This window comes from Schistocerca nitens, chromosome 9, assembly GCF_023898315.1.
Source record: "Schistocerca nitens isolate TAMUIC-IGC-003100 chromosome 9, iqSchNite1.1, whole genome shotgun sequence".
In the NCBI taxonomy this organism is placed as follows: Eukaryota; Metazoa; Arthropoda; class Insecta; order Orthoptera; family Acrididae; genus Schistocerca; species Schistocerca nitens.
In genome coordinates this window covers 113,406,938-113,428,531 of record NC_064622.1, presented here as the reverse complement: position 1 = coordinate 113,428,531, position 21,594 = coordinate 113,406,938, and the positions used below count along the sequence as shown (strand labels likewise).

The following is a 21,594-nucleotide window of genomic DNA, read 5'->3' as shown; positions in this document are numbered from 1 at the left end:
GAAAATCCAATTCCAACATTCAGTAACTGTCAGTTACCAGTATTAGTAAACTGCTGCCCTCATGTTTACAATAATTTCCAATTTCATAAAAACCATCAGTCTCATGTGAAAAACACTGATTTAGCGGTTTTTTTTTTTCCATGGTACTGCAAATGTGAAATTTTACTGTCCCTATACACAAGTTTAAAATTGTGCTGTGTTGCATCTACCTACAATATTATTGATTGCTTGGCAGGGCAGAACTAGAAAAGAATTTGGACAAGTACCAAGCAGAGATAAAGACAGCACGTGTCAGCATAAATGAGGAGAAATCTTTGCGCATAAAGGCTGAAAAGAGAGTGGATGTTGTTGAAGCTGAACTTGAGGACCATAAGGAAAAAATTGACAGCCTAGAAAGCCAGCTGTCAAAGTATAAGAATGTGACAAACAATCTCTCTCAGCAGGTATTTATGTACAAAGTTTTTAGCTATAAAGGTGGTCATCCAACATGTGTTTCTTTTACTCACTTCTATGCTGGATGGCTGCAGGCAGCAACTTACTATGATTCAACGAAATTACAAAACATAATTCAACAGAAGTTAATTTTTATTTAAATGGTGACCAGTTTAGGACTTAAGTCCATTATCAATCCATCCACATAAGTCCTACCATAACACCATAACATGTGTACGCTGGCCACATTGCTTGTTTGAGTGGGTAACTGCCAGTTACTATTTGCGTAGAACAGTCCAGTTTTGTGTGCACCATAACACATTATGGTGGTATGGGAGGACTTACGTGGATGGTTTGATAATGGACATAAGTCCTAAACTGGTTGCCATTTGAATAAAAACAAACTTCTGTGCACTTTGATGGTTTTGTAATTTATTTGAAAGGATTTTTGTTCTTTCTGTGGACCCAGTCATGGAGATCACAGAGTGGGTCAAAGGATACTTGAACTAAATGATAAAATGAAGTATCTTTGACATTTGAAGGGGACATCTTACATTTATATCTAAAGAAATAAATAAAAGATTCATATAATATACAACTGTTAAACTACTGCAAACTGTTTGTGCTTCTGTTACAATGACTTAGTGCTGTACAACTTCTTTTGATACATATTTGACATTACCATATTGACATTTATCGTAGAACAGTACTTATCTGTACGACACAACAGTGAAAGTCTGTTGATAATAAACATAGCTGCTTCTCAGCAGAACGTAAGTGTAATGTGTGAATCATGATAAGCAGATTACTGAGTGTTTGATAAGCTATGTTTACAGTTTTATTCTGAACCCATATGGATTCTCAATTTCTTGGTTTGTTGGGTGTAGGCTTATTGACCTGTTAGGGGGAAGCTTCTTGAACGCCTTTGCACTAGTACACAGATGTTAGCTTTGAAATGTGAACTTCGAACGGCACAGGCATACAAAATGTGGATTTACTGAATATTTTTATTGATAGATTTAAAGATCGAATAACTAATAAAGAGATACTTCACAATGTGGGGACAAAAAGATTTTTCATGACTTTATTGAAAGAAGGTATAGGTTGAGAGGACCCACTGTGAGCCATCAAAGAACAATTTATTTGGAACTGGAGGAAAGTGTGACGGGTAAAAATTCTGGAAGGAGACAAACATTTGAACACAGTAGACAGTTTCCAATGGATGTAGATTGCAATAATTGTACAGAGTTTAAAAGGCTTGCACAGGATGCACTCGAGTGTAAAGATGCATCAATTCAGACTGAAGACCACAACATTGTCATCTTAATTTGATATATAGTTTGTTAATAGTAAGTGTTGCTTCTACTCATTCCTATAATTTCTTACAGATCTACGTAATAAATGGTGGGTAAATCATTCTGTATTTTCAAAGGTAACAGATCTTCAGGAGAATAACCACGAGGCCGAAGCAGCTATAAAAACATTACAGAGGCAAGTTAAAGGTCTGCAAGAAGAAAACTGCATGCTGAAAGAAGAGATAAGTCAGAGACTCACACAAATACATGGTATGCGAGAGTCCGGTTGTGAACTAAACAAACAACTTGAAAATGCTGCTATTGCTGTCCAGTGTGCTGAGACTAGGTGAGCTCAGACTTCAGTTTTGAGTACAACCTCTTCTTACATTGCTTATTTGGTAGTCAATATCTTCTTTGAGGAGTTCTCCCAACATCAAAAGTGTTATGTCCAATGCAGTGACAAAAAGAAAAGTGCAATTAATCATCACTAACAAAGTATGAAACCTAGACTATCTGTTCAAATTAAAAATTTCCTTTAATTTTCCTAGACTACTTAAAGCAAGTGACATAACCATTACATGTTACTCGGATACCAGGATGAGAGGTATGCCCTAGTTTTAAGGTGAGAGGAGACAACCATTAAGTGGACGACATTGGTCTTTCATTGTCCTCACAAGTGATGCTAGATATCAAAGTGACTTGGCCTTCCTTTTGAATCTTCCTCCACCGATTCCACTTTCCTCACTGAGGAAGGAACTAAAAACTCTGAAAGTTAGGTATTGTTTTCATCTACTGCTAAATATTTTCATCAATAGTAAGATGAACATTTTCTGCCAAAGACAAGTAATGGTCCGACACTCTTGTCACCTAGTTATTTTTTCTTCTCAGATGTGAGCTGCAGTTCTTGTTGTAATGGCCATCCTGCATTAATTGTACAGGTAAGCTCAACAATAACTCCCAATTGTTCAGAGTAATGTCGACTGGCACATGGATACCCAAATTCTATTATGCAGTAATTGAGCCAGTCCCACAAAAATATTTAAAAAAATCACTCATTTAAGCTGTAGGCTTAGCACTAGAATGCGTGGCTAGTCAGCAACATGCAGACTTTCAAAGGATTTAAATCACAGATTCGGGATGGTCACACTTTTTGTGATAGTTGTTCATGAGGAGACATATTGAGGATGATGAATGAAGCTACTTTTGCATAAAAAAAAAAACTGAACAATACAGCAGAACAAAACATACTTGACAGGGCACAAAATGCCTAACATTTCTACAGCCAAGTCAGAAAGCTGCTGTGGGATAACAAAGTTAAATTAACCATGCTCCATATTTAGTTTAAACAAGTTCTGACTTGGGTCCTGTAAATATACACCCTCTTAGGTAAAGATGAAAGAAAATTTCTGGCTACATAAATGAGTCGTTTTCAGATCTAAAAGTCAAAGGAGTAAGTTGAGAAATAAAGAAAATTAAATGAATAGGACTGAAGCTGGCATCAAAATGACTATTAATGATGTAGGAAAGCACAGACTACAGTGGTATGGTCAGTTGTTGAGAATGAAATAGTGGAGACTAAGTGAAATTAAAATCGGAATAGCAATCAATGGAGACTGTGATTTTTTTTTTGTGTGTGTGTGTGTGTGTGTGTGTGTGTGTGTGTGTGTGTGTGTGTGTGTGTGTGTGTGTGTGTGTGTGTGTGCTGACCAAACTTTATTTATTTGTGACAGTCTTTTTGTTGTGCCTATCTGCGACTCAGCATCTCTGCTATATAGAAAGAACAAATTTTCAGTGAGAAACTTATATGGTACCAGTCATGGCAGGAGTCATACATTAGTAGAATTTACCAAGTAGAACATGTTTGTTCTCAGCTCTTTCTTCCAGAAGAAAGCAAGGGAGGAAGTATACTTAAGTGAGACCATATGGAACAAAAAGTATAACCCCCTAAGTTTTAAGTAACAATAAAGAAATTGTGCGGCCTGTGACAATCCTGAAGGACTTTGAGGGCAGGTAACTGTAAATATTAAAATACTGAGTAAAAGTAGATACAGACAGAAGACCAAGAGATGAATACACTAAGCAGATTCAGAAGGATGTAGGTTGCAGTAGGTACTGGGAGATGAAGAAGCTTGCACAGGATAGAGTAGCATGGAGCTGCATCAAACCAGTCTCAGGACTGAAGACCACAACAACAACAACCTTCATATTCTTAAATCAGGTGCCATAAACTTATGGCACCTGATTTAAGAATATGAAGGTTGTTGTTGTTGTGGTCTTCAGTCCTGAGACTGGTTTGATGCAGCTCTCCATGCTACTCTATCCTGTGCAAGGTTCTTCATCTCCCAGTACCTACTGCAACCTACATCCTTCTGAATCTGCTTAGTGTATTCATCTCTTGGTCTTCCTCTACGATTTTTACCCTCCACGCTGCCCTCCAATGCTAAATTTGTGATCCCTTGATGCCTCAAAACATGTCCTACCAACCGATCCCTTCTTCTAGTCAAGTTGTGCCACAAACTTCTCTTCTCCCCAATCCTATTCAATACCTCCTCATTAGTTACATGATCTACCCACCTTATCTTCAGCATTCTTCTGTAGCACCACATTTCGAAAGCTTCTATTCTCTTCTTGTCCAAACTAGTTATCGTCCATGTCTCACTTCCATACATGGCTACACTCCATACAAATACTTTCAGAAACGACTTCCTGACACCTAAATCTATACTCGATGTTAACAAATTTCTCTTCTTGAGAAACGCTTTCCTTGCCATTGCCAGTCTACATTTTATATCCTCTCTACTTCGACCATCATCGGTTATTTTACTCCCTAAATAGCAAAACTCCTTTACTACTTTAAGTGTCTCATTTCCTAATCTAATTCCCTCAGCATCACCCGACTTAATTCGACCACATTCCATTATCCTTGTTTTGCTTTTGTTGATGTTCATCTTATATCCTCCTTTCAAGACACTGTCCATTCCGTTCAACTGCTCTTCCAAGTCCTTTGCTGTCTCTGACAGAATTACAATGTCATCGGCGAACCTCAAAGTTTTTATTTCTTCTCCATGAATTTTAATACCTACTCCGAATTTTTCTTTTGTTTCCTTTACTACTTGCTCAATATACAGATTGAATAACATCGGGGAGAGGCTACAACCCTGTCTCACTCCTTTCCCAACCACTGCTTCCCTTTCATACCCCTCGACTCTTATAACTGCCATCTGGTTTCTGTACAAATTGTAAATAGCCTTTCGCTCCCTGTATTTTACCCCTGCCACCTTCAGAATTTGAAAGAGAGTATTCCAGTCAACATTGTCAAAAGCTTTCTCTAAGTCTACAAATGCTAGAAACGTAGGTTTGCCTTTTCTTAATCTTTCTTCCAAGATAAGTCGTAAGGTCAGTATTGCCTCACGTGTTCCAACATTTCTACGGAATCCAAACTGATCTTCCCCCAGGTCCGCTTCTACCAGTTTTTCCATTCGTCTGTAAAGAATTCGCGTTAGTATTTTGCAGCTGTGACTTATTAAACTGATAGTTCGGTAATTTTCACATCTGTCAACACCTGCTTTCTTTGGGATTGGAATTATTATATTCTTCTTGAAGTCTGAGGGTATTTCGCCTGTCTCATACATCGTGCTCACCAGATGGTAGAGTTTTGTCAGGACTGGCTCTCCCGAGGCTATCAGTAGTTCGAATGGAATGTTGTCTACTCCCGGGGCCTTGTTTTGACTCAGGTCTTTCAGTGCTCTGTCAAACTCTTCACGCAGTATCTTATCTCCCATTTCGTCTTCATCTACATCCTCTTCCATTTCCATAATATTGTCCTCAAGTACATCGCCCTTGTATAAACCCTCTATATACTCCTTCCACCTTTCTGCCTTCCCTTCTTTGCTTAGAACTGGGTTGCCATCTGAGCTCTTGATATTCCTACAAGTGGTTCTCTTCTCTCCAAAGGTCTCTTTAATTTTCCTGTAGGCAGTATCTATCTTACCCCTAGTGAGACAAGCCTCTACATCCTTACATTTGTCCTCTAGCCATCCCTGCTTAGCCATTTTGCACTTCCTGTCGATTTCATTTTTGAGACGTTTGTATTCCTTTTTGCCTGCTTCATTTACTGCATTTTTATATTTTCTCCTTTCATCAATTAAATTCAATATTTCTTCTGTTACCCAAGGATTTCTATTAGCCCTCGTCTTTTTACCTACTTGATCGTCTGCTGCCTTCACCACTTCATCCCTCAGAGCTACCCATTTTTCTTCTACTGTATTTCTTTCCCCCATTCCTGTCAATTGTTCCCTTATGCTCTCCCTGAAACTCTGTACAACCTCTGGATCTTTCAGTTTATCCAGGTCCCATCTCCTTAAATTCCCACCTTTTTGCAGTTTCTTCAGTTTCAATCTGCAGTTCATAACCAATAGATTGTGGTCAGAATCCACATCTGCCCCAGGAAATGTCTTACAATTTATAACCTGGTTCCTAAATCTCTGTCTTACCATTATATAATCTATCTGAAACCTGTCAGTATCTCCAGGCTTCTTCCATGTATACAGCCTCCTTTCATGATTCTTGAACCAAGTGTTAGCTATGATTAAGCTATGCTCTGTGCAAAATTCTACAAGGCGGCTTCCTCTTTCATTCCTTCCCCCCAATCCATATTCACCTACTATGTTTCCTACTCTCCCTTTTCCTACTGATGAATTCCAGTCACCCATGACTATTAAATTTTCGTCTCCCTTCACTACCTGAATAATTTCTTTTATCTCGTCATACATTTCATCTATTTCTTCATCATCTGCAGAGCTAGTCGGCATATAAACTTGTACTACTGTAGTAGGCATGGGCTTTGTGTCAATCTTGGCCGCAATAATGCGTTCACTATGCTGTTTGTAGTAGCTAACCCGCACTCCTATTTTTTTATTCATTATTAAACCTACTCCTGCATTACCCCTATTTGATTTTGTATTTATAACCCTGTAATCACCTGACCAAAAGTTTTGTTCCTCCTGCCACTGAACTTCACTAATTCCCACTATATCTAGCTTTAACCTATCCATTTCCCTTTTTAAATTTTCTAACCTACCTGCCCGATTAAGGGATCTGACATTCCACGCTCCGATCCGTAGAACGCCAGTTTTCTTTCTCCTGATAACGACGTCCTCTTGAGTAGTCCCCGCCCGGAGATCCGAATGGGGGACTATTTTACCTCCGGAATATTTTACCCAAGAGGACGCCATCATCATTTAATCATACAGTAGAGCTGCATGTCCTCGGGAAAAATTACGGCTGTAGTTTCCCCTTGCTTTCAGCCGTTCGCAGTACCAGCACAGCAAGGCCGTTTTGGTTAATGTTACAAGGCCAGATCAGTCAATCATCCAGACTGTTGCCCCTGCAACTACTGAAAAGGCTGCTGCCCCTCTTCAGGAACCACATGTTTGTCTGGCCTCTCAACAGATACCCCTCCGTTGTGGTTGCACCTACGGTACGGCCATCTGTATCGCTGAGGCACGCAAGCCTCCCCACCAACGGCAAGGTCCATGGTTCATGGGGGGAATATGAAGGTATTCCACATTAAATTAAGTGAAGAGTCCAGAATCTTATAAAATTAAAATTATAAAGGACACATACAAAAGGGACATGTACTCAACAAAAGTAAACACAAAGTAAATTGTGGCCACGAAAAGAGCAAATTAAAAGAAAATATCAAATGGAACCAGGCTAATATTAAAGAGAAAGTGAGAATTTTTACAAAATAGTAATACGGACATGACAGAATAAGCTGAATTAATCAAAATGATTAAGATATGTGGTTAGAAGAAAATAACGATAAAATGAAAATATCGCCTTGAACAATTTGAAACCCATGGGCTGTGTGTGATGGAAACAAAATCCTCTTCGCTATGATGCCAATTATTTCCCTATTCCATTCCCTCTCCATTTTTCTTACATTCCTTTGGTCATCTGTCCAGGGGGTTTCCTGTCTCTCTTCCCTTGCCACCTGCTTTGCTACCATCACCCGTTCTTTTCTTCTTGTGTCCCCACACCGCTCCATCCTTGATGTTTCTAGTTTACTTTTTAAAGGTTTCTTTTCCAGTAGGTCTCTCACTCTTTTGTTTCATCTATCTAACCACAACACTCCAATTATACTTCCCAGAAATTTCTTTTTTATAGTGGACATCTCATCCATTTGTTGAATAATTACATTTGTCAACTTAGGCTGTAACATTTACTGTATTAAAACTGCCTCTGTTGTGCAACTAGTTTCAGCTTATGAAACTTCCCGGCAGATTAAAACTGTGTGTCAGGCCGAGACACAAACTCGGGGACCTTTGCCTTTCACAGCTACTGAGCTACCCAAGCACGACTCACGCCCTGTCCTCACAGCTTTAATTCCACCAGTATCTCGTCTCCTACCTTCCAAACTTCGCATAAGTTCTCCTGCATACCTTGCAGAACTAGCACTCCTGGAAGAAAGGATATTGCGGAGACATGGCTTAGCCACAGCCTAGGAAGTTTCATATCAGCGCACACACTGCTGCAGAGTGAAAAAATTTCATTCTAGTTTCATCTTATGTAGCCATTTTAGATTATTTACCCAGACTGATGGGATGTAGACATGAAATGGAAGTAGACCCACATAGTGCTACCATTCTATGACAGTTTACAGAGATAAAAAGTTTTACTAGTTAGACACTAGTGGTATTTAATTTGACTCCATTGAGTTCATATGTTTGCTACAAAAAATTGTTCCTTTGATTCCCTCTGCTGCCTAAACTTCAATGACTGTTTCTCTTGTACCTTTTCATGTCTTGATTCCCGTGCTGTAATTGGCTGTACTGTACTGAAGCCACTTTCCTTTATAACTATTAATAATTTAGGTGCATTTTTAATTAGTTCTCTTCCCTCCACAACTTTTGGCTGTTCAGTTCTTTTATCCACAATCTTGTCCCACGTGTGTTTGCCAGGATTCCCTTTGCTAGAAGAACTGAACTGTAACTGCTACATGCCATAGTAGTAATCAGCACCTGCAGGAAATGTGAAAATTGTTGCAATGGACAAATGTAAACCTTAAGCAAAAAAGAAAGAAAAAAAAAGTTCAGGTCACACTGTTTCAATTAAAATGTAACAAGAATACTGCTTAATGCCTCAGAGATAAATTTCAGACAATTTAGTAGCATTACATTACTTAAAAGGTATTTTGAATCTTTCCACCTTGGCTGTTGTTGACAGTTGTTCACCTTGTTACATCTTGAATGATTGTCCAAATTTAGCATTACAGTCTAGTTTCACATTCAGTTTACAAAGATAGAGCAAGTATATGCTTGGCTTACCATAATACAAAAGTAATATTTTACAAGACAGCCAGTGAGAGAGAGAGAGAGAGAGAGAGAGAGAGAGAGAGAGAGCCTTTTAATATGCCCATGCTCCTCCACTTGAATATTGTAGCCATTTAGTGTTCTCCCAACACTGGTAAATATATTGTCATGACTGTGTAGGATATTTTTGTTTCTGTTTATTCTTGTGCAAACTTAGTCTTCCTTTGGGCTTACAGGATTGCTGAACTGCACGCCAAATTAGAAGAAACACAGGTGGCATACAAGTATGAGGAGCTCAAGGCAGAGTCAAAGATACGACAACAAGAGAAGCTAATTCTACACTTGCAAACAAATTTGGAAAAATATTCCAAGAAAAAGAAGGTACGGTTATTACGCTGTCTGAAAATTTTGAAATACACAGTAGATGAATTTTTAGTAATAAAATGGTTAGTATTTGTAATTTTATTTGCTTCTGAGATAACCGTAGCTTTCTAAATTAAGAGATGATTTTTTTTATGAAAGTATTTGAGAGCTATTGAAGAGAGAGGTTGGGGAAATAGTACAATTGTCACCCTTATTAATGTTTAGTTTCAAACATCCCACAAACAAATAGCTGTTCTAAATATATAGGCCAGTACTGAATTCTGCACATTGAAACTTTACATGCATTACTCGGTTTTGTATATACGTACTGGTCCGTGTAATTCGCAACTTTTCTGTTTATTTTTAGGAAATATTAAAAAATGTAATGTTGGTTTACTTATCTTCCAAAGGACTTTAAAGTGATCTTAAAAATGCCTCATTGCATTGAAAAACAAATAATTCCTCCAATACCTTAAAGTGCTTGTGCATTGTGTGTTAAAAAGCTTGTGCCAATATCATAACTTTTTATAAAATATGTAGGATTCCCATTTGGAAATGTTTCTTATTGTGTCCTCTGTGAGTAGCACCTAAAGTTATTCTGCCACTTTTATATTAGTCAACCACAATATTATTTCACTTAGGGTTGTGGGCAGTAAAGTCAACTTATTGTGAGTTTTTATTGTCATATTTCAGGAAGTCACACTGAACCATTTGATAGTATATGCACAACTGTCTTGAAATCATTCACAATGCAATGCGTTTTCCTTAGCCGCTGACTTGTTTACTGTAACTTCACTGCGCGTTTCTAATAACGGCCACAGGAGGCTAAGTGCAATAATATTGGGGTCGTGTAATAATCAGTAAGCAACAGTATACTGTTGTAACTTGTGGAAACCCTTTATATGCTCAAAGACATTTTGTGATAAATTATTTCACATGTCGCTTCCCACATGTGAGAAAATATGTCATGTCATAATTAGCAGCAGCACCAGCAGCCATTTCTCATCCATTGTTTGAAAAGCCCTCCTCTGGTTACTGTCTAGTGTTGCATTCTGTGACACACAACCATGTGGCTACTGCATATTTTCTAATGCCACCCACCCACCTTCCATTAGGTGGCAATCTTGGTATTTTCTTATCCCAGAGCATGTCACTAGTCCATCTCCCATCCATTTACCTGGTAACATGTCCTACCCACTTCCATTACGTTTTTGTTATAGCCATAACTATATCTTTCCCCACCAGCCTGATTACTACTGGCAGTTTCATCATACGTCTCTCCATTGATCAATTGGCAGCATTCGGTTTATTAATTGTTTTTGAATTGACAGTCCTTGTAACATTGTCATTACCAAAACTGTTAAGACACTCAGACACAATTTTGCTTTACATACAGGTTTTTCTTTACTTTTGCTTTCCTTTTACTGTACCAGCAAAATAGACGAAACTGTACTTTTTAACAAAGTTGTTTATGCAAAACACGCAGCAGCTGGAGAGAGTGGTCATCCATTTGTTGAATGATGAGTGGTCATGTATGCATGAAGAAAGTGTGTGTGTGTGTGTGTGTGTGTGTGTGTGTGTGTGTTTGTGTTTGTGTTTGTGTTTGTGTTTTCTGTTCTTTTCTGAAGAAGGCTTTGGTCAATAGGTAAATGTGTCACAGCATATATGTTGTGCCTGTCTGCAATTTGTGTCATCTTCACAATGAGCAGCAATCTATCCTTCTCATGGTGTTGATATTCCAGCCTGGACTTTCCACTATTTGATTTCTGACTTTCTACATGATAAGCCTTTCTTTCTAGCTTTTTGTGTGTTTGCTCTGCTTCTGAAGCAGTTTGACTTCCACATGCTGTAAAATATCTTTACTGTTTCTTCAAATCACCAGATTACTTTTGTACTCCTGTTTGGTCTTTGCCATGTCAATTACCATTCTGTTTCCTTCTGGGAGAGTGTTCAGTGCAAACCTGTTTTCTTTAGCAAATTCTGACAACATATAACCTGCCTTGTCATTTCCAGTAACATACCCAATGTTTCCCACTGAAAAATGATTCTTCAGTTCTTGTTCCATTTTCCCTGTAACATCTTCCATTTTTTCATATACCAGGAATTGCTGCTATTTGTCACCATCTTTAATTCTTTATCTAACTGTTCTTCCTCATGATCAGAAAGGCTACACTTCAACGATTTGGTTGGGAAGCACTGCAACACCTGCTGTACAGCCTGGATGGTTCACCGTGTGATTTCACATCTTTGGCAATATAAAAAAAAAGACCTGCAAGGATGTCTGTTTCAGTCAAACGAGAAAGTGCAAGAGTTGGTGCAGTTGTGGATCAGTCAGCAGCTGACCGTGTTGTATGAAACAGGATTAGATAAGATTTACTTTCATTTGAATTAATCCTTAGTGAGGATGTCCTCCAGGATCTGGAACGTGTCAGAAAAACAATAATACATGACAAATATTTAGAATTAAAACAAAAAAGCTAATGTACCTTGCACAGGTCCCAAGTGGAATGAGAGTCTTCTTTTTTTTCTTCTTCTTCTTCTTCTTCTTCTTCTTTAAAAAAAAAAAAAAAAAAAAAAAAAAAAGACACTGTATGAAAGGATCATGTTACAACACTCATTTACTAAGATTGCATTAATGCACTGAATTTAAAATTAAACAATGTTTTTATTTATTTATAAGGTAATAAATGTATAATAGTACTACTACAATACTTATTACAATGGACACATTACTGCACTGCAATGGTGCAGAAGTTATGCACAATCAGTTGGTTCTACTGAGAAATTAATCAGTGGAATAGAAGTTGGCCACCAATAAATCCTTTAGGATTCTATTAAACTGAATTTTATTCGTTGTTAAGCTTTTTATGGCTGCTGGCAAGTTATTGAAAATGTGTGTTCCTGAATAATGCACACCTTTTTGTACAAGAGTAAGTGACTTTAAATCCTTGTGAAGATTATTCTTATTTCTCGTATGGATTCCATTAACTGAGCTGAGCTGTTGGTTTGAAAAAGTGATATATTTTTAATGAGAAATTTCATTAAGTAATAAATATAATGGGAAGCAGTAGTTAGTATCCCTAGTTCCCCAAACAGGCCTGTGCAGGATGTTCTTGAGTTCACACCACATATAACTCTTATTGCACGTTTTTGTGCCTGGAAAACTTTACCTTGGATTGATGAATTACCCCAAAAAACAATCCCATATGATGATATGGAATGAAAGTAAGCATAGTATGCCAGCTTTTGCATTTTTATATCCCCTATATCTGACAGAATTTGCATTGCAAGTAGAGATTTGTTTAGGCACTTCAACAGTTATATTATGTGCTCCTCCCAGTTGAATTTATTATCAAGCTGTAATCCCAAGAATTTAACACTGTCCACTTCTTCTATCTGCTTGTCGTCATATGGTAGTCAAATGCTCGTGGGAACCCCCTTACAAGTTCTGAACTGCATGTAGTGTGTTTTTTCGAGTTTAGTGATAAAAAATTGGCTGGGAACCAGTGATTAATGTCCACAAATATTTCATTAGCCAATCTTCCTAAGACTACACTTGATTTGCTATTTATTGCGATGTTTCTATCATTAGCTAACAAAACAAACTTGGCATCTGGTAATGTTACTGACGAAAGGTCATTGATATGCACAAGAAAAAGTAAGGGTCCTGTGATGGAACCTTGTGGGACCCCACATGTAATTAGTTCCCAGTTGGATGATGCGTGATAGCTTAATACATATCCCTTTCCTAATAACACCCTTTGTTTCCTGCCAGAGATACAAGATTTAAACCATTTTGCAGCATTTCCTATTACACCCTAATTTTCTAATTAAAGAATATTGTGATTTACACAGTCAAATGCCTTTGACAGATCACAAAATATAACAGTTGCCTGCAATTTTGTTTGTCTAATTAATTAAGTACATTTTCACTGTAAGTGTAGATAGCCTTCTCAATATCAGAACCCTTTCGAAATCTGAACTGCGACTTTGACAATATCTTATTTGTGATAAGATGGTTATAAAGCCAGTTGTACGTTACTTTATCTAAAATTTTTGAGAATGCTGTCAAAAGTGAAATTATACAGAAATTTGACTTTATTTCTTTATCTCCCTTCTTAAACAGTAGTTTAACTTCAGCATATTTCAACCATTCAGGAAATATTCCACTGATAAAAGACTGGTTACACAGATAGCTCAATATGTTACTTAACTCAGAATCACATTCTTTAATTAACTTTGTTGATATTTCATCATGCTCACTCGATGTTTATGATTTTAAAGATTGTATGATGGACATTACTTCTGCTGGGGTAGTGAGGGTCAAATTCATATAATGGAAGTTACTTGAAATGTCTGGTCTGAGGTATCCCATGGCAGCATCTACAGAACCTGACAACCCCATCATTTCAGTAACAGTTATAAAATGTTTGTTAAAAAGTTCTGCAAACACTATACACATCTGTCTCCAATGTCTCATTTACTCTTAATGCTATTTGCCCCTCTTCATGTCTGGTTCTACTGGTCTTCTCCTTCACTATATCCCATATTGTTTTTATTTTGCTGTCTGATATGACTATCTTTTCCTTGTAATATATTTGCTTTGATGTCTGTATTACAGTCTTCAATATTTTGCGGTATTTCTTGTAATGTGCTATAACATCAACATCAGAACTGTATTGGATTGACAGATGCAGTTTTCTTTTTGTTTTACAAGATACCTCAATTCCTTGAGTAATCCATTGGCTTCTATGTAGACTTTGCTCTAACCTTGGTTAGTTTTGGGGTAAAACAGTGTTCAAATAAGGTAAGGACTTTCTTTACTAGCAAAAGAGGTATATTTTTCATTCATGCCATGAGCACTGTGAACATAGTTCCAGTGAATGTCTGAGGAGAGTCCTAAATTAATCAATTTTTGGCTTATTGATTACCATTTTGAGTTCAGATTTAACAGATTTTATATCCTGTTCAGTATTCACATTTAACAGAAGGAACTGCATGTCATGATCTAAGAGGCCATTTTGTAATATAATTTTGTTCATTGGACTTTTCTATAAAGATATTATCCATGGCTGTTTGTGAGCAATTGGTTACCTTAGTTGGGAACTTTACAGTGGGATTTAAGTTGAATGATTGTGTTACTAACTCCTAAGTTCTTATTGGGAAAAGAAAATCTACACTGAAGTCCCCAGTAACCACTATTTCTTTGTTTTACGTTGTTAAATGGGCCAGTACAGCTTCAAGGCAGTTTATAAACAGTTTAAAGGTTAACTGCAGGTGCTTGATATACACTTAGTATTATGAAGGATTTTTTATGAAATTCTACTGTTGTTGCACATGCTTCCATATGCTGTTATAGGCAAAATTCATGAGTGTCTATGTTCTTAAATTTATGACAACTCCTCCTTCCCCCATGTTGCTCTACAAAAGTGAGATGCTAACCTAAATCCTGTAACACTTAAGTTCTGTATTGATCATCTCATCTCCCAGTGGCATAAATGTCTTTAACATGTGAGGTGATTACTTTTGAATGAAATAATTCCATGGTCCCGTTAAGGCGGCTGCTCAGTTTTCATTTGACTGTATCTTATATAACACATTTTAATTACAATCAATCTTGGGGTTTTTCTTCCTTGTTTTCCCTACTGCTCCTCATTTGATCCCACTAGATCCGATTTGAAGTTGTGTAACTCAACTTCTAACTCCACTAACCTGTTGTTGTTGTTGTTGTTGTTGTTGTTGTTGTTGTAGTCTTCAGTCCTGAGACTGGTTTGATGCAGCTCTCCATGCTACTCTATCCTGTGCAAGCTTCTTCATCTCCCAGTACCTACTGCAGCCCACATCCTTCTGAATCTGCTTAGTGTATTCACCTCTTGGTCTCCCACTACGATTTTTACCCTCCACGCTGCCCTCCAATGCTAAATTTGTGATCCCTTGATGCCTCGGAACATGTCCTACCAACCAGTCCCTTCTTCGTGTCAAGTTGTGCCAGAAACTCCTCTTCTCCCCAATTCTAATCAATACCTCCTCATTAGTTATGTGATCTACCCATCTAATCTTCAGCATTCTTCTGTAGCACCACATTTCGAAAGCTTCTATTCTCTTCTTGTCCAAACTGGTTATCGTCCATGTTTCACTTCCATACATGGCTACACTCCATACAAATACTTCCAGAAAAGATTTCGTGACACTTAAATCTATACTCAATGTTAACAAATTTCTCTCCTTCAGATACGCTTTCCTTGCCATTGCCAGTCTACATTTTATGTCCTCTCTGCTTCGACCATCATCAGTTATTTTGATCCCCAAATAGCAAAGCTCATTTACTACTTTATGCGTCTCATTTCCTAATCTAATTCCCACAGCATCACCCGATTTAATTCGACTACATTCCATTATTCTCGTTTTGCTTTTGTTGATGTTCATCTTAAATTCTCCTTTCAATATCATGTCCATTCCGTTCAGCTGCTCTTCCAGGTCCTTTGCTGTTTCTGACTGAATTACAATGTCATCGGCAAACCTCAAAGTGTTTATTTCTTCTCCATGGATTATAATTCCTACTCTGAACTTTTCTTTTGTTTCCTTTACTGCTTGCTCAATATGCAGATTGAATAGCATCGGGGAGAGGCTACAACCCTGTCTCACTCCCTTCCCAACCACTGCTTTCCTTTCATGTCCCTCGACTCTTATAACTGCCATCTGGTTTCTGTACAAAGTGTAAATAGCCTTTCGCTCCCTATATTTTATCCTTGCCACCTTCAGAATTTGAAAGAGAGTATTCCAGTCAACATTGTCAAAAGCTTACTCTAAGTCTACAAATGCTAGAAACATAGGTTTGCCTTTCCTTAATCTTTCTTCTAAGATAAGCCGTAGGGTCTGTATTGCCTCACGTGTTCCAATATTTCTGCGGAATCCAAACTGATATTCCCCAAGGTCAGCTTCTACTAGTTTTTCCATTCGTCTGTAAAGAATTTGTGTTAGTATTTTGCAGCCGTGACTTATTAAACTGATAGTTCGGTAATTTTCACATCTGTCAACACCAGCTTTCTTTGGGATTGGAATTATTATATTCTTCTTGAAGTCTGAGGATATTTCGCCTGTCTAATACATCTTGCTCACCAGATGGTAGAGTTTTGTTAGGACTGGCTCTCCCAAGGCCGTCAGTAGCTCTAATGGAATGTTGTCTACTCCTGGGGCTTTGTTTCGACTCGGGTCTTTCAGTGCTCTGTCAAACTCTTCACACAGTATCATATCTCCCATTTCATCTTCATCTACATCCTCTTCCATTTCCAGAATATTGTCCTCAAGTACATCGCCCTTGTATAGACCCTCTATATACTCCTTCCACCTTTCTGCTTTCCCTTCTTTGCTTAGAACTGGGTTTCCATCTGAGCTCTTGATATTCATACAAGTGGTTCTCTTATCTCCAAAGGTCTCTTTAATTTTCCTGCAGGCAGTATCTATCTTACCCCTAGTGAGATAGGCCTCTACATCCTTACATTTCTCCTCTAGCCATCCCTGCTTAGCCATTTTGCACTTCCTGTCGATCTCATTTTTGAGACGTTTGTATTACTTTTTGCCTGCTTCACTTACTGCATTTTTATATTTTCTCCTTTCATCAATTAAATTCAGTATTTCTTCTGTTACCCAAGGATTTCTACCAGCCCTCGTCTTTTTACCTACTTGATCCTCTGCTGCCTTCACCACTTCATCCCTCAGAGCTACCCATTCTTCTTCTACTGTATTTCTTTCCCCCATTCCTGTCAATTGTTCCCTTATGCCCTCCCTGAAACTCTGTACAACCTCTGGTTCTTTCAGTTTATCCAGGTCCCATCTCCTTAAATTCCCACCTTTTTGCAGTTTCTTCAGTTTTAATCTACAGTTCATAACCAATAGATTGTGGTCAGAGTCCACATCCGCCCCTGGAAATGTCTTACAATTTAAAACCTGGTTCCTAAATCTCTGTCTTACCATTATATAATCTAACTGATACCTTCTAGTCTCTCCAGGATTCTTCCATGTGTACAACCTTCTTTTATGATTCTTGAACCAAATGTTATCTACGATTAAGTTATGCTGTGTACAAAATTCTACCAGACGGCTACCTCTTTCATTTCTTACCCCCAATCCATATTCACCTACTATGTTTCCTTCTCTCTGTTTTCCTACTCTCGAATTCCAGTCACCCATGACTATTAAATTTTCGTCTCCCTTCAATATCTGAATAATTTCTTTGATTTCATCATACATTTCTTCAATTTCTTCGTCATCTGCAGAGCTAGTTGGCTACTACTGTAGTAGGCGTGGGCTTCGTGTCACTTGGCCACAATAATGCGTTCACTATGCTGTTTGCAGTAGCTTACCCGCACTCCTATTTTTTTATTCATTATTAAACCTACTCCTACATTACCCCTATTTGATTTTGTATTTATAACCCTGTATTCACCTTCCCCTTTTTAAATTTTCTAACCTACCTGCCCGATTAAGGGATCTGACATTCCACGCTGCAATCCGTAGAACGCCAGTTTTCTTTCTCTTCAGTAGTCCCCGCCCGGAGATCCGAATGGGGGACTATTTTACCTCCGGAATATTTTATCCAATAGGATGCCATCATCATTTATCCATACAGTAAAGCTGCATGCCCTCGGGAAAAATTACGGCTGTAGTTTCCCCTTGCTTTCAGCCGTTCGCAGTACCACAACAGCAAGGCCCTTTTGGTTAGTGTTACTGGGCCAGGTCAGTCAATCATCCAGACTGTTGCCCCTGCAGCTACTGAAAAAGCTTCCGCCCCTCTTCAGGAATTACACGTTTGTCTGGCCTCTCAACAGATACCCCTCAGTTGTGGTTGCACCTACGGTACGGCTATCTGTATCGTTGAGGCACGCAAGCCTCCCCACCAACGGCAAGGTCCATGGTTCATGGGGGGATAGTAGTGGTATGCAAATAGAATAGCTAATTCGCAGGATAAAATTAAAACCATATGGTCAGTTGTGAAGGAAGTGGCTGATCAGCAGCACAAGTTCGGCGACATAAAGTCAGTTTGTAGTAAAAATATTTCTGTTTCTGATAAATCAGATGTATGTACAGTATTTAACAATCATTTTCTGAGCATTGCTGGAGAATTGAAAAAAAAATTAGTTTCTACAGGGAATTGTATAATTTTCCTGGCAAATGCCTTTCCGAGATTGATGTCTGAAATACTCCTCTGTGATGCGGACAAGGGGGAGATTGAGTCAATAATTAAATCACTGAAGACTAAGGACTTTCATGGATATGATGGAGTGCCTAGCAGAATATTAAAGTACTGTGCTGTGCATGTTAGCCCCTTATTTAGCCATATTTGTAATTTTTTCCTTAGGAATGGTCAGTTTCCTGAGCGATTAAAGTACTTGGACGGGTAAAGCTGCCTTATAAAAAGGGAGAAAGGGATAATTTAGACAATTTTAGACCTATTTCTATGCCGTCAGTGTTTGCTAAAGTTATTGAAAAGGCTGTGTATGTAAGGATAATTGATCATTTTATATCACATGATTTGCTATCAAATGTACAGTTCGGCTTTAGAAGTCGTTTAACAACTGAAAATGCTATATTCTTTTTTCTCTGTGAGGTACTGGATGGATTTTGAACACTGGGCATATTTTGTTTTTATTTAACTAAGGCATATGATTGTGTTAATCACAAAATATTGCTCCAGAAGTTGGACCATTACAGAACACGGGGAGTAGCTCACAATTGGTTTACCTCTTGCTTTAACAACAGAGAGCAAAAGGTCATTATTTACAATGTTGAGAATGGATGTGATGTGGGGTCTGAGTGGGGTACAGTGAAGTGGGGGGTGCCCCAGGGATCAGTATTGGGGCCACTCCTGTTCCTTATTTATGTAAATGATATGACCTCTAGTATTATGAGTAACTCTAAAATATTTCTGTTTGCTGATGACACTAGCTAGGTAGTAAAGGATGTTGTGTGCAACATTGGTCCCGTTTCAAGTAGTGCAGTTCATGACCTAAATTCATGGCTTGTAGAAAATAGATTAACGCTAAATTGCAGCAAGACTCAGTTTTTATAGTTTCTAACACAGAATTCAATAAAACCTAATTTTTTAATTTCACAGAACAGGCATATGATTAGTAAAACTGAACAGTTCAAATTTCTAGGTGTTCAGATAGATAGTAAACTGTCTTGGAAAACCCTCGTTCAAAGACTTAATGCTGCCATTTTTGCTATTCGAACAGTATATGAAGTGAGTGATAGTTCGACGCGAAAATTAGTGTACTTTGCTTATTTTCATTCCCTTATGTTGTATGGTATAATATTTTGGGGTAACTCTTCCCATTCTAAAAGGATATTTTTGGCTCTGAAATGGGCGGTTCGGGCAATAAGTGTGGTGTAAGTTCACGAACCTCTTGTCGACCTCTGTTCACGAGTCTGGGTATTTTGACTTTGGCCTCTCAATATATGTATTCTTTACTGTCATTTCTTGTTAACAATGTTAGCTTATTCCCAAGAATAAGCAGCTTTCACTCAGTTAATACTTGGCAGAAATCAAACCTGCATTTGGATCGGATTTCCTTAACTCTTGTGCAGAAAGGTGTGCAGTATACTGCTGCATCAATTTTCAGTAAGCTACCACTCGAATTCAAAAATCTTAGCAGTAATCCATGCGCTTTGAAATCGAAATTGAAGAGTTTCCTCATGGGTCACTGCTTCTATTCTGTGGAGGAGTTCCTTGAAAAATTAAGCTGATTCTTATTGAATTGTTGATTGCATTTACTTAAACTTATGGATTGACTTTTTTCAGGCTCATAAACATTTTATTTTCATCTGTTATTACTTGCATGTTGTAATTTCATGTATTGACATGTTCCATGACCTTGGAAATTAGGCCCTACAGATCTTGACGTGTAAATAAATAAATAAATAAATAAACAAAGAAACAAGAAGCGCAATTTGTTTTCCAGGCAAGACATTTCTGTTGGTCCACAGTCAAAACCCAGTGATGCTGTGGCCACTGCAATTGTACAACCCACATCTTTACTATAATGACTACCCATTTGTGTCTCGCCCATTCTTTTCTTCCTGTGTCACATGCCTGCTGCACCACCAGGAGGATTCAGCCTCACCATGGGCAGTGATCATAATGTTTTGGCGCATCACTGTATTTCAGAGACAATTAAGTTATAGTTATATGTAAGAAATGTACCTCATTTGTCCCTTAAGAAAAGATCCATGATTGATAGCAACTTGTAGTCTTCTATATGGAAGTTTGCGCTCTCTCACTCCCTCACCCCCTGTCTCCCCCATCACACTCTCCCCACACCTGTCTCCCCCTACCTCTCTATCTCTCTCTCTCCCTTCCATGCTTTACCTGCAAAACTGTGAAATTGAGATAGTCACAGAGCTGCTATGCTACAGTCAGTTGAACAAAGGATTTGTTTTTCTATTTTTTCTTGCCTAGACCTTAACAGATAAACTGTTTGGTGGTTCCTCTGGTGGTGGTCGGCAAAAGGAATATATGCCACCTGGAGCAATGCGGGAACTGGAGGATCTACGAAGTAGAGTCAAGAGCCTTACGTCACAGCTGTCAGCTGAAAAATCGAAAGGACAGAGTTGTGAGTTTATCTTCAATAATTCTTGTTTGTTTGTGTGTGTGTGTGTGTGTGTGTGTGTGTGTGTGTGTGTGTGTTTTAGTGTTTATTAGTCGGTCAAAGCCATGTCCTATGGCAACATGTATAGAAAATTTCATGAGGATAAAACTAAAGTTTTTAAGATGTTTCTGTGTAACTGTGAAAATATGCCTAAGAAGCATTTTGCAGACTTGCCTTAAAGAGAAAGCAATAATTTTATATAAAATTTTCCTGATATACTGTCACTACCTGAAGAATTTCTTGTTTCTCTCACTGAGTTCTTCCTCACATTGTGGCGACTGGGTCAGATTCCCAGCTTGGAACAACTGAAATTTAGTATGATACCCCTTTTAATTTTCAGCAATTAATGGGATACCAGCTAAAAGTCAGCCTACTGGATCTGTACCTCAAGCAGGCAAAGCATCCAAGAAGACGATGGACATCCAGAGTGTTCAGCAGCTCACACTTCGACCAGAGGCCTCCACTCCTCGCATGCACCACAGCCCTTCTCACAGGTGACTTCAAGTTAATTTTTGGCTCTTGTGAATTATGATGCAGTTTTCG

At 38.2% G+C, this 21,594-nt stretch overlaps 1 protein-coding gene across 1 annotated transcript in view; it reads left to right on the top strand.

The window, feature by feature from the left end:
• LOC126203773 (citron rho-interacting kinase) overlaps window positions 1-21,594 on the top strand; it is a 214,406-nt gene that overhangs the window by 113,277 nt on the left and 79,535 nt on the right. The window contains exons 19-23 of the mRNA XM_049938141.1: window positions 236-443; window positions 1,865-2,073; window positions 9,277-9,421; window positions 20,862-21,015; window positions 21,392-21,545. Of these exons, the coding sequence (XP_049794098.1) occupies window positions 236-443; window positions 1,865-2,073; window positions 9,277-9,421; window positions 20,862-21,015; window positions 21,392-21,545 (870 nt within the window). The remainder of the gene's footprint in view (window positions 1-235; window positions 444-1,864; window positions 2,074-9,276; window positions 9,422-20,861; window positions 21,016-21,391; window positions 21,546-21,594) is intronic.